This window comes from Monodon monoceros, unplaced genomic scaffold (genome assembly GCF_005190385.1).
Source record: "Monodon monoceros isolate NGI ecotype Baffin Bay Population unplaced genomic scaffold, NGI_Narwhal_1 Super_Scaffold_18, whole genome shotgun sequence".
In the NCBI taxonomy this organism is placed as follows: Eukaryota; Metazoa; Chordata; class Mammalia; order Artiodactyla; family Monodontidae; genus Monodon; species Monodon monoceros.
The window spans coordinates 101,409,790-101,423,597 of NW_021703774.1; the positions used below are offsets into that span (position 1 = coordinate 101,409,790).

At 34.1% G+C, this 13,808-nt stretch overlaps 1 protein-coding gene across 3 annotated transcripts in view; it reads left to right on the top strand.

Moving 5' to 3' along the window:
• ZNF644 (zinc finger protein 644) overlaps positions 1-13,808 on the top strand; it is a 114,400-nt gene that overhangs the window by 26,842 nt on the left and 73,750 nt on the right. For all 3 annotated transcript variants that reach the window (XM_029227832.1, XM_029227830.1, XM_029227828.1), the window contains exon 2: positions 8,639-8,699. In XM_029227832.1, the coding sequence (XP_029083665.1) occupies positions 8,656-8,699 (44 nt within the window). In that variant the 5' untranslated portion in view covers positions 8,639-8,655. The remainder of the gene's footprint in view (positions 1-8,638; positions 8,700-13,808) is intronic.

The following is a 13,808-nucleotide window of genomic DNA, read 5'->3' on the forward strand; positions in this document are numbered from 1 at the left end:
AAATCTTTTTGTCTGCATTTTTTTTTCACTCAGCATGATTATTTTCAGATTCATCTATGTTGCATGTGTCATTAGTTAAATTCTACTTATTCCATTTTACAGATATGATTTAAGGATTAGTGTGTTGCTGGACATTTTTTCCCTCAGCTTTTGGCTATTACAAATGAAGGTGATTATTTGTATGTAAGCCTTTGTGTGAACATATGCTTTCATTTCTTTGGGTAAATACCTAGGAGTAGGTGTATGTTTGACATTTTAAGAAATGGTGAAACTGGGCCTTCCTTGGCGGTCCAGTGGTTAAGACTTCTCTTTCCAATGCAGGGGGTGTGGGTTCGATCCCTGGTCAGGGAGCTAAGATCCCACATGCCTCGTAGCCAAAAAACCAAAACATAAAACAGAAGCAATATTGTAACAAATTCAATAAAGATTTAAAAAACAATACTAAAAAAAAAAAAAAGACATTGAAACTGTTTTTACAAAGTGATTGTACCATTTTATCTTCCTGTATGTGTGAGTTAGAGTTTCAGTTCCTTCACATGTTCACTTGGTATGGTCAGCCTTACTAACTTTAGCCATTCTTGTAGTTGTGTAGTGATAACTTGTTGTGGATTTAGTTTGCATTTCCCTATTGACAGATGATACTGAGCATGTTTTCATGTACTTACTTGTCATTCATGTATCTTTGGTGAAGTGCTGCTTCAAATCTTCTGCCCATTTTATAATTGGGTTGTTTGTTTTGTTGTAATTGAAGTTTTAAAAACAGATTTATTGGGATATAATTGACATGCAGTGAAATACACATATTTAAAGTGTACAGTATGATAAGTTTTGAGATACATATATATACACTCAGGAAGTCATCACCACAAAACAGGATAATGAATATATTTATCACCCCTGAAAGTTTCCTCTTGCCACTTTGTAATTCTTCCCTCTTCAGCTACATTCCCCTTTTGGGTCTGTCTTTCAAAAGCATTTAATGTAGCGTTGCTATAGTTAGTGCTGCCTGACTTAAGAGGTTTTATACTCTTTCTAAAGGGAACAGGCATTATTTCTGACTTTGTGTGAGACTAGGGCAATAATCCCTCTTATCCTTTTGAGTGGCTCTTTCCTTCACCTTGGGTAGTTTCCACACAGGCTTGTTCTAATCGTTATGCAGCTGAATACTTAAGGGTGTGGTAGCTCTATGCAGTTGTCTTCTCTCCAGTATTCTGCCCTGCAATCTCTAGCTGTCATGGCTTCGTTGGACTTCCAGCTGAGTCTCCTCAGTTCAGGGAGACCATCATATTCTACCTGGGTAGCTCTTCCCTGGGGGGCTGTATTTTCTTCAGGTGGTAAGTTGGGAATGTTGGAAGGCTCACCGCATTTGTTTCTCTTCTTTTAGGGTTCACCATCAGTGACTGCCTAATACCTGAAAACTTTCATTTCATATATATTTTTTGGTTTCTTAGGCTTTTCAGGTGGAGGGCAACTTCAATCCTTGCTATTCCATCTTGGCCCTTGTATGTAATTTTTTCTTGATATTTCTTTGTTTTTTTAAGTTGTAAAATACACAACATTAAATTTACAATCTTAACCATTTTTAGTTGTACAGTTCAGTAGTGTTAAGAATATTTGTACTGTGCAGCCAGATCTCTAGAACTTTTTATTTTGTGAAACTGAAACTCTACCATTAAACACTAATTTTATCCCCCCCTGCCCTATCCTTAACCCTTGGCACCTACCTTTCTACCTGTTTTTTCTGTTATCTTGACTATGTTAGATAATTCATACAAGTGGAATCATACAATATTTGTTATTTTGTAATTGGCTCATTTCACTTAGCATAATGTCCTCAAGTTCATCCATGATGTAGCATGTAACAGGATTTTCTTCGTTTTTTAAAGACTACATAATATTCCATTGTATGTATATACTGCATTTCCTTTATCCATTTATCTGCTGATGAACATTCAGTTTGTTTCCACCTCTTGAATAATGCTACAAGGAATATGGGTATGTAAATATCTCTTTGAGATCCTACTTTGAATTATTTTGGTATATACCCAGAACTGAGATTACTGGATCATATGCTAATTCTTTTTTAATTTTTTGAGGAACTGCCATACTATTTTCTATAATTGTTACACCATTTTACATTCCCACCTACACTGCACAAGAGTTCCAATTCTCTGTATCCTTTCCAAAACTTATTATTTTCTTTTCGGTAGTGGCCATTCTATTGAGATGTGAAATGATATCTCACTGTGGTTTTGATTTGTATTTTTCTTGAACATCTCTTCATATACTCTTTGAACATTTGTATTTTTTTTTGATATTTGTCTACTCAGATCTTTTGCCCATTTTTTAATCAGGTTGTTTTGGGGTTTTTTTTTTTTGTTGAGTTGTAAATGTTACTTACATATTTTGGATATTTAACCCCTTATCAGATATATGATTTGTAAAAATTTTCTCCCATTCTGTAGATTACCTGTTCACTCTATCTATTGATTCCTTTGAAGAAGAGGAGTTTTTTAAGTTTGTGGTAGTCCACTTTGTCTGTTTTTGCTTGTGTTGTCTCTGCTTTTGGTGTCATATCCCAAACTCAATCTCATGAAGCTTTTTGCCTTTTTTTCAAAGTTTTAGCTCTCATGTTTATGTCTTTGATCTATTTTGAGTTAATTTTTTAATGTTGTATTAGGTAGAGATCCAACTTCATTCTTTCGCATGTTTTGATCCAGTTTTCCCAGCACTGTTTATTTCCCAGCACTATTATAAATGGGATTGTTTCATAATTTTGTTTTTCATATTGTTCATTGTTAATATGTAGAAGCACAACTGATATTTGTGTATTGGTTTTGTATCCTGCCGTTTTGCTGAAACCATTTATTAGTTTTAACATTTTTTAAAGAAGTTTTAACATTTTTTAAAGAATTTTTAACATTTTTTAAAGAATCTTTAGGACTTTCTATGTATAAGAGCATGTCATCAGCAAACAGGTAATTTTACTTCTACTTTTCCAATTTGTGTGCCTTTTATTTTGTCTTCCTGTCTAATTGCTCTGCTTTGTACTTCCAGTATTGTGTTGAGTAGAAGTAGCAAGTGTGGGCATCTTTACTTTCTTTTTGCTCTTAGAGAGAAAACTTTCAGTCTTTCACTGTAGGGTATGATGTTAATTAACTGTGGGCTTTTCTCATGTGGCTTTCACTATGTTGAAGTGGTTTCCTTCTATTTCTAGTTTATTGCATGTTCCTATCATAAAATGGTATTGAGTTTTGTCAAATGCTTTTTCTGCATCAATTGAGGTGGTCACGTGGTTTCTATCCTTCCTTCTGTTAATATGATGTATTGCATCAATTGATTTTTATTTGTTGAACCATCCTTGCATTCCAGGAATAAATCCAGTTTGGTCATGGTGAGTATCATTCTTTTGATGTGCTAATGAATTCAGTTTGCTGGTATTTTGTTGAGGATATTTGCTGATATTCATCAGGGATATTTGTCTGTAGTTTTCTTTTCTTGTTGTGTCTTTGGCTTTGGTATCAGGGTAATGCTGACCTCATTACGCTGAACGAGAATGAGTTTGTGCATGTTCTAAAGAAGAGTTTGAGGAGAATTCTTCTTTAAATGTTTGGTAGAATTATCCAGTGGAGTCATCTGGTTCTTCTTTTTTTCATTCAGAGGGTTTTGATTACTGCTTCAATCTCCTTACCTAGTTTCAGGTCTGATCAGATATTTTAGTGCTTCCTGATTCAGTCATCATGGTCATGTGTTTCTAGGAATTTATCTGTTTCTTCTAGGTTGTCCAATTTGTTGGCAGCTAATTGTTCATAGTAATGTTTTATAATCCTTTTGGCATTTGTTATAATGTCCCCTCTTTCATTTGTAATTTTATTTGAATCTTCCCTCTTATTTTCTTAGTCTAGCTAAGAATTTGTCAATTTTGTTGATCTTTTAAAAAACAAACTCTTGATTTTGTTGATTTTTCCCCCCTATTTCTGTTCTTTATTTTATCTCTGCGTTATTCTTTATCATTTCCTTCCTTTTGCTAACTTTTGGTTTAGCTTGTTCTTATTTAAGTATAAAGTTAAGTTGATGATTTAAGATCTTCCTTTCTTAATGTAAGCATATAAACTTCCCTCTTAGTACTGCTGTCACTGAATCCCATTAGTTTTGGTATGTTGTGTTTTCATATTTATTTGTCTCCTAATATCGTCTAAATTCCCTTGAGATTTCTTCTTTGACCCATTGGTTGTTTAAGAATTAGTTGTTTAGTTCTTGTATTTGTGGATCTTTCTGTTTTCCTTTTGCTTTTGATTTCTAGTTTCATTTCATTGTGGTGAGAGAAGATAGTTTGCATGATTTCAGTCTTAAATTTGGTAAGACTTGTTTTGTGGCCTACCTTATATGTATTTTTGATGTGCTATGTTTACTTCAGGGTTTAATTCTGAAGCCTTTTCTAATTTTTCAGTGTTTAATTTTCTGAAATATGTTCATGCCTTTTCAATATACTTAAAATACTTGAAAAATTAAGACATTACTTTTTATTTGTTTTTTAAAATAAATTTATTTGTTTATTTATTTTTGGTTGTGTTGGGTCTTTGTTGCTGTGCACGGGCTTTCTCTAGTTGCAGCGAGCAGGGGCTACTCATCATTGCAGTGCACGGACTTCTCATTGCAGTGGCTTCTCTTGTTGCGGAGCACGGGCTCTAGGTGTGTGGGCTTCAGTAGTTGTGGCACATGGGCTTAGTTACTCTGCAGCATGTGGGATCTTCCCAGACAAGGGCTCGAACCTGCGTCCCCTGCACTGGCAGGCGGTTTCTTAACCACTGCACCACCAGGGAAGTCCCAATATTACTTTTTAGAAATTTTAGATTTATAGAAAATTTGAAAAGGATAATACAAAGACTTCCCACACTGTCCTTCTTCCCCCATGCACACTTTGTTTTCTCTATTATTAACAACTTACTTTAGTCTGGTACAATTGTTACAGTTAATAAACCAATATTGTTACATTGTTATTAACTAAAGAACATAGTTTATTCAGATTTCCTTAGTTTTTACCTGATGTTCTTTTTCTCTTCCAGGATCCCATCTAGGATACTGCATTACATTTAGTTGTCATTTCTCTTTAGGCTCTTTAAGGCTTTGTTTTTGATGACCTTGACAGTTTTGAGGAGTATTGGTTAGGCATATCGTAGGATTTTCCTCTACTGGAATTTGTCTGATGTTTTTCTCATGATTAGACTGGGATTATGGGTTTTGGGGAAGATATATTTGACATTTTAGTCTGCAGTTTTAAAATGTACCTTTTGAGGTAAAACCAGTTATATCAGTTACTTTGTTTTCTCTTTTCTGTATCCCCCTTCCAGTATTCACCTAAAGAATATCCTAATTATATTATACTTTTAAGGTATGGATTTAAAAGGAACTTTCTGTCAAACTTCCTTATAAAATCCACCTTTTAAAAAAATACAGTGTTTAAAATGGCCTGGTTTGTCTCTTTGGGGAACAGATACAATTAAAAGTGGGTTTTTTCCCCCCAGACTTTGAAATATAACTGTGAGCAAAACAAGATAAAAAAATGAAACAGCTAAAGTCCAAGTTAGTTATTGTGTGTAGTATTTGTGTATGCTTTTGTTTTATTTATTGTGATAAATGTACATATAATGAAATTTAACATTTTAAACATTTTGAAGTGTATAGCTCAGTGGCATTAAGTACGTTCACTTTGTTGTGCAAACATGTATATCCTTTTGTATTAGTCGGCTAGGGCTGCTATAATAAAACAAACACAGACGAGGTGGCTTAAACAACAGAAATTTATTGTCTCACAGGTCTGGAGGCTAGAAGTCCAAGATTTGAGAGTTAGGTTTGGTTTCCACTGATTCCTGTCTCCTTGCAGATGGCTGTTTTCTCACGGCCTTTCCTCTGAGCCTGCATCCCTGGTGTCTCTGTCTCTTCTTATAAGGACACCAGTCATATTGGATTAGGGCCCTACCCTTATGACCCTATTTAACCTTAATTATCTCCTTACAGGCCCTATCTCCAAATACAGTTACATTGGGAGTTAGAGCTTCAACATAGGAATTTAATGGGGACACAGTTCAGTCCATAACATCTTTTATGTAGTGCTTCTAATTTATCTCCCAGAAAACCTGCCATCATCATCAATATATTAGTTTCCTAGTCTGCTCTCACAAATTATCAAAAACTAGGTTGCTTAAAATAATGGAAACTTAATTCTATCACAGTTCTGGAAGCCAGAAGTCTGAAGTCTATCACTGGGCAGAAATCAAGGTGTCAGCAGTGATGATCTCTCTCCAGACTCTATAGGAGAATCTGTTCCTCGCCTTGTCTCAATTCTGGTAGCTGCTGGCATTCCTGGCTTTGGCTGCAGTCTTTAAGGCCAGTGTTTTCAAATCTCTTTCTGCTGTCTTTACCTTCGCTGTGTATAGTCAGATGTCTCCATGCCCCCTTCTTTATAAGGATACATGTGATTGTATTTAGGGCCCATCCAGATGATCCAGGATAATCTCTCCATCTCAAAATCTTTCACTTAGTCACATCTGTAGAGGCACTTTTTTTTCTTTTGCCATATAAAGTAAAATTTACAGGTTTGAGGGAGTAGGATGTGGATATCTTTTGTAGGACCATTTTTTAACCTATCATACTGAGCAACTCATAGTAGACTTCTGATGTTCCCACTTTGATTTATAGTTTGTAATAGGTCTCAGTATCTAGTTCTGGGTGGGTAAAGGCTGGTGGCAGTGGGTGGCAGAATATTCTCATCTCTTCTAGACATTATGCAAAAAATTCTAGGCCTGTGTTCTCAGGGGGTGGTCCCAGAAGTGTCAGCATCAGCATCACTTTAGGAACTTAGAAATACAAATGATCAGGCTTCAGTCTTAGACCTGCCAAATCAGGAACTCTGAAGGTAGGGCCTAGCCATCTCTGCATAACAAGCCCTCTGGGTCATTCCAGTGCACCCTGAAGTTTGAGAAACACTTTTCTAGATTATTGACATTATCAGTATTAAAACCATATTCCCTATCCTCTCCAAAGTTTTTCTGCTTAATGCTAATACTTAAATTAGTCTAGGATTTATTGTCCACAAACTTTGTTTTCTGTAGAGATACAAACATTTAGTACCAAATCTTGGTACTGATAATCAGTGAAATTAATTCATTTACTCAATAAAAGTTTGCACTGGGCTAATTTTTGTCAGTTGTATTTTATTTAGATGTAGTCATTTTATAAAGTAATGTTACTGGGATCCAGAAGTGATATGAATTTTTTCTCTAGTCCTTGAAAATGTGGATAAACTCATTAGCCTGAATTTTACTTTATCTTCTGTATCCCTGTGTACATTTGGGGATACAATACAAAATTTGTAATCTTTCATTCTGCCTACATTGTTAGGCTTTTATTATGTGCTATCCAGTGAAAGTGCTGAAGTGAGATAAATTAATTCTTTTCCTCAGTGTGTCCACATTGTAGCTCAGAAAACACACAGGTAAACAGAATTGATATAGAGCTATCACTAGTTGCTATCACAATTGAGAAACACAGCTTTACATAGTTGAAGAAGTTAAAGAAGCATCTGCCAGGATGACTGAGCTAAATATCGAAAAACTAGTAGAGAGGTGTTAGCAAGGTTAAGGAGAGATAGAAAATAGGTATAGTTCACCATGTGAAAAGGCAGGAAAGCTGAGAGAGCATATGGGCTCTTCTGGGAGTTGAAGGGGTTTAGTATAGTAGAAACGTGGAGTGAAGGGGAGAGTAAAGATTGGGGTTAAATAGATGAGGCTTAGGTCATTGATGAGTACTGTTGAAGGCCTTGAGGCATAGATGTGATGTCTTCAGGGTAGCCATTGCAAAATGATCACTTACATAGTTTTGGGAAGGATGAATTTGAGAGGATAGTGAGTCTAGAAATAGAACAGTTACAGTAATCTAGGTGAGAATAGTAGTAGCTATGGTGGTGCCATTTTTTGAGAATAAAAATTCAGAAGAGGAGCAACCTGGTTTTAGGAATGGGGGAAAGGTGATGTGTAGAGTTCCGGGTAAGATATATTGAGTTTCATCATTTGTGAAGTGTGATAAAATTAGGGGTGGGTAGATTTTTGACAAGTAAATTTTCAGTGGAGTGTTGGGGTGGAGGTCACCTTATACTAGATTGAAGGCTAAATTGAGGAAGCAGGAGAGTATCAATATACACTATTCTCTAGAATAATCTTTCCTGGCATTTAGTAAGTATTTAATCAGTGTTAGCCATTATTATGGCTATTAGCATACACTTTTATGCCATCTCATTTTTTTTTTTCTTCAACTTTTTGGTGTATTTTTTGGTATGTATGTAATAATATTAGATAAGCATTGATATAGATAGAAGTGTGTGTTTTATTAACAAGTAATAATTTTATTTATGCTATTGCCATACTATTAGTATTAATGAAAACAAGAGAACTAAAAAGTTTGTTTCTCATTTGAATAGATGATTGTTCCTCAAAAAATGGTACTTAGCAATAGTTTCCTGAAGATTACTGTAATAATTCAATTTATAGTTTTTAATTTAAAAGAATAGTGTATCATAGATGTATTTATTCATACCCGAAGGAAAAAAACTAAATGATTGCCTTTACATGTATTCTTTCAGGTTTGATTTAATTTCGAATGAGATTGTTCTTGCAACGAGATGTTAATAAGACAAAATCAAGGTAAGTAGAAGACAACTTTGTTAAATATTACATATCAAAGTAGGAATAATACAAAAAATTTATGTTTAAAAAGCGTGCCTCCAAATCCAAAATCAATGAGTTTTTAAATTAAATTTTGAAATACAAAGAACCAACTTTTTGATGCACTTGGTCCAGTTGATTTGATGGAAGTGAAAATACAGCTGTCAAATTGTGAAACTAAAGTATGTAGTTTCCAGTGACTACTAAACATGTTCAGAAATCAAGTTGATGTTTGGTTTAGCCACTCGGAAACCAGTTCAGTAAGAGATTTGCTAGGTTGCTTCAGTGTTCCCTTCTTAGTGGGTTATAGTACTTGAGTAGTCTTTGCTTTTGTAAGTTTTACTTTCTTATTTCCATTAACAAAGAAAGCACTTCTACAGTTGTTTAAATTTGCCAAATTATGACTTCTTTATGTTAATATAATGTTCAGAGTTATAAATGATTGTTTTAATTTTTTTGTATCTCTACCGAATGACTTTTCTAATTTAGCATTCTGATTTATTTTCATTTTCTAAGACTGTTGACTTCAGAAAATTGAATTGTGATCATGTACTTTTGGTCTGATATGTGAAAGATTGCTTTTTTAATAATATAAGTTTTTGAAATGTTAAAAAGGTGCATTTACTATCTGTTGGTAAGTGAACATGGCTTCAGGATATAAACAGATTAAAAAAGAATACTTTGATTACATTGCAGTTAAGTTGGGTCTTTCTAAATCTAACTAGATGTTTCAACTGTCAAGAACTTGCTGATCTCAATGGTTAAAAAAAAAAAAGAAAAAAAGCCTAGGATGAGAAGTGCTGTAGTTGAATAATGTGCAGTTAAATAGTGTATTCTCAATTAGTGGTTTAGGCATAATCTGAAGGAAAGTTTCCATTTTATTGGTATTATGTAGTAATAATAGTAGTGGTAGTGTGGAGAATACTTATCGTATTAAGTGCTTCTCGCGCCTTATTAATCTTTATGGTACCTCCTATAGGGCAGGTACTGCTGTCTAGAAAATTTTTATTTTTTGGTTAATAGTGAGCTATTTCTTTTTCTTTAGAAACTTTATTTTCACAGCATTTATTATAAGGAACACTTGCCTGTATATCTTTCTGAAGGGGAGAAGAAGCTAGATTTTTGTACTTAAAGTCTTCTAGTGATTTTTGTTTGCTAGTTGAATATGGTGTCTATTAGAATGTTTGTTCTGATTTCTTACAAGTTAGATATTGCTCATGGGGTGACACTGGTTTAACTTATTCTGATTTTATTCCAGCACAATTATATATCACTTTTCTTTTTTGGTTAAGGTATAATTTACATTTTTATTAAGTTATGTATGGTAAAATGTACAAAATTTAAAGTATAGAGCTGAATGAGTTTTTATGTATATGTTCACATGTATAACCACCATGTAATTTAAGATGTAGAACACTGTCATTGTCCCAGAAAGTTCCTCGTGCTCTTTCCTTTCCAATCCAATAGCCTTTCCCCCAAGGTAAGCATCTTTCTGAGTTCTGTCAGGATAGCTTAGTTTTACCTGTTCTTGAACTTTATGTACCTAGAGTTATATAATATGTACTCTTTTGTATCTGGCTTTTTTCATTCAACATAATGTTTCTGAGTTTCCTCCATGTTGTTATGAGTACCAGTAGTTTATTATTTTTTATTGCTGAGTAATATTCCATTGTATGAACATAATACAAATTTTTATGTATTTTCTCTATAATTTTGTTTATTGTATTCTCCATGACTCTGACCTCACTTGCCAACTTTCTACACTGCTTTCCTTCATCTAGTTGTCTCCTTCATTGTCCCCCATCACCTGCACAATAAAATGTAAACTCATAACATGGTATATAATGATCTCACTGCAGCTATTCCAGAATGCCTAGAATTATCTGAATAAACCAAATATGATGTTCATAGTGTTAGTTTTAGTTCTGTGTATATGTTGTCACTCTTGCCTACCCCCTTGCCTCCCCAACTGCTAATATATTTTCTCCTGGTTGTCAGCTAATCTCCTGAAATAGTCTACCTCAAGCATCATCTTGTCCTTAGAGCCAGACCTGCCATACTGCAGTAGTCTTTTTCTTACTAGACTGTGAGCTCTTTGAAGGTAGATACCATCCATGTCTTATTTATCTTAGTAGCACAGTGCCAGAGTACTGTGTATACTCAGTGATTTGTTAAACATAGAACAGCCAACAGAATTCTCTCTCTAACACTAGGGGCTCAGAGTACTGGCTGGAATGGGATGAGAGCATTGGCACTTCAGTTGCTGTTGGACTATAGGAAGGAGCCAGTGAAGGCAATCCAAAAGTAACATTATAGGCATTTTGGAAAGAGAAATAAAATATCCTCCTAGTCTTCTTTCAGTCCGGTTGGAATAAAATGGCTAATAATGTTCTTAGTCCAGACCTTAAGGAAGATTGAGTGTCGTTGATTTTGATTACTCTTTCCAAATAAAGGCATTAATCCATGCTATGGAAATTGGAGTATTTGCTACTAGAAGTATTCTCTTTGTGAGTTCCTACTAGTTATTTCTTTCATTTAAAGATTTTAAAAGATGTGTTAGACTAATACAAGTAGAAGATTAAGAAGACTGGTCACATCTTTAAGAAGTGAAGAAAACTTTTCCTCATTTTCCTGGGGGTAAAAAACTGTTGGAGTGGAAGAAAAAATTGAATCATAGTCTGGAATGGTAACATTTTTGATTCCTATAGCTTAGGAAGCTTGCTGTTTGCTGAGAAGTATTTTTAAAGATTATGTTTTATCATTATAGATCTGTAATTTATATAAACAATATGCTTTCTTAAGAAATGAAACTTTAAAAAAATTTTAAAGCATTTTGCGCTAGTTTTCTTCTTTGAGGTTTGGAATTGGGCTAGTTGGGTTGGCTATCCTAGTCACTTGGGTGGTTTTTATGCCTGAAGCTTTATTGCCATCTAGCAAGTCCAAAGCAAGGAGAGGTTCTTCCCCACTGGGATCAATTTGTTGCTTTCCCTCTCTGCAGCTTCTACCATAAAGCTTGAACACAGAGTTGGGCATTGACCCCATCTCATGCTGTTCCTTCTGTCTCCCTGCAAGGATTTTTCTTAGACACAGATTCTTATCAAATGTAGAACCTTGGTTATTTCTTTTATCTCATCCTGGATGTAAAGTGTGTTTAGTTCTCTTTTTGATAAAATTTGAGTATTGAGAGAAGTTTACCCTTGAGATTGCTTGACTTATGTGTCTCTAAGAGATTTTAGATTAGTTTTTCTTCTCAGAGGCTGACAGGTATACCTCGGTTTCAGACACTTCCTCTTCATTTTGTACTTCAATATTTAACAGTCAGATGCTGCTAAGCTTTTTTATTTTGCAGAATTCGTGAATCCAGGAATTTAAAGTTCTTTATGAATGTCTTATATTAGTTTAATTTCATTAATTTCCAAATTAACCTTTCCGTGCTTCCATTCTTTAGTAGTACTGTAGATGTGCTTCCCTTTGTTGTACTGTGAAAAAGAAAACTTTTTAATTAATGAAATTGTTTGTTTCTAATTCTAGATAAGATTGCACAATGTACATTCAGCCTTTTCCAAATATATTGCCAAGTAACATTTAGTATTTTCAAAGCTTTATCTTTTTATATAAAAGCCACATATGCTTATATGTATAAGCAGACAGTACAGAAATATTTAAAATAAGAAGTAAAACTCTCCTCTCGCTCAGCCCTGTACTCCCCATAAGTTGTCCAAAATGGCTGGTATGTATTCTGCCTTGTTTTGTCACTGTTTTCCAATATGTCTTGGACATTTTTTTCATATATGCATTACATGTAATATAACTGTTTCCTTCTTAATAAACACTTGGGTAAATCTCAGGGGGTTTTTTGCTGCTAGAGCAGTGCTGCAGTAAATATTCTTAACTATATCATTGTGATTGTGTGAGAATGTCTATAGGATAACTTGTAGCAATGGATTACTGGGTCAATGGGTGGTTACACTTTAATTTCTGATATATATACTGCAAATGAGATTGTACCACTTAATATTCTATTAGCAGTTTTTGAGAATATTTGTTTTCCCAGACCCTGATAAATATTAACCAGTGTTTTAATCTTTGCTAGTCTGATCATTGAAAAGTGGTATTTATTTGACTGTGCATTTCTTTGTGAGATTCTCAAAGGCTTGAAATATCACCTTCATCATAGCTTAATCCATTGAGAACATATAATTTGCAAAAGGTTTTTTTTTATTGTTAAATCCATCAATTAACATACCTTCATGTTTTATGTACTGCCTTCAGTTACTTAATATTGAATAACCAGATTGTCTTCTTTGTTCCCTTCATAAAGCTATTTATTTAGGATAACTATTTTCTTATGATGAATTTCTTTATAGTTTGCTACAAACTAATGTTAGCATAGTCTGTAGAAAGAAAATAAAAGCCATTACTAAGTATTAGGTAAATTAAGTCTAGATTAATAGCATGCTGCCAAAATCTGTTGTCTCTTGGAACTCAGGCATTTGAAAACTTTCCTTGTTTGTCATCATTTTTTTGCTGCCTTCAGCAGTAAAAATAAAAAGTGGCAAACGTCATTCAAATATGTAAACAGTAAACCATAAAACTGTCCTGTCAGACCAAACAGTTTTGGAATTGCTGTAGTTTAGTCTTCTATAGTAGGTCTAAACTGTAAATAAAGGTGCTAAATAAAACAAGGCATTCAGTAAGCCTTTATTGAAACCTAACGTTCTAGGCACTATGCTATATGTTAAGTATGCATTGGTAATTAGAATCTCAGTTCTGTATAATTAATTATGTCATGAACAGAATACTGACTGGTATGTATAGGGGAGTATAGTGGGACTAAGGAGGGAATTTTGAAGGAAGATAATGAGAAAGGCTTTATAGAAGAGGTGATATTTGAATTGTACCCTGAAGGAAAGAATAGAATTTTGATTGTAGGGTGACCTTGGGAAAATATGGACAGAGAGGGTGTAAACTGAAGCTCTTATTTTAGTTTCCAGAAATTATTTTGTATAACAGTTTCATTTAACTGGATGTCCATATTGTCAGAGTTACTGATATTTTCTTAAGTGTACTCAAGTTTACAATTTACTA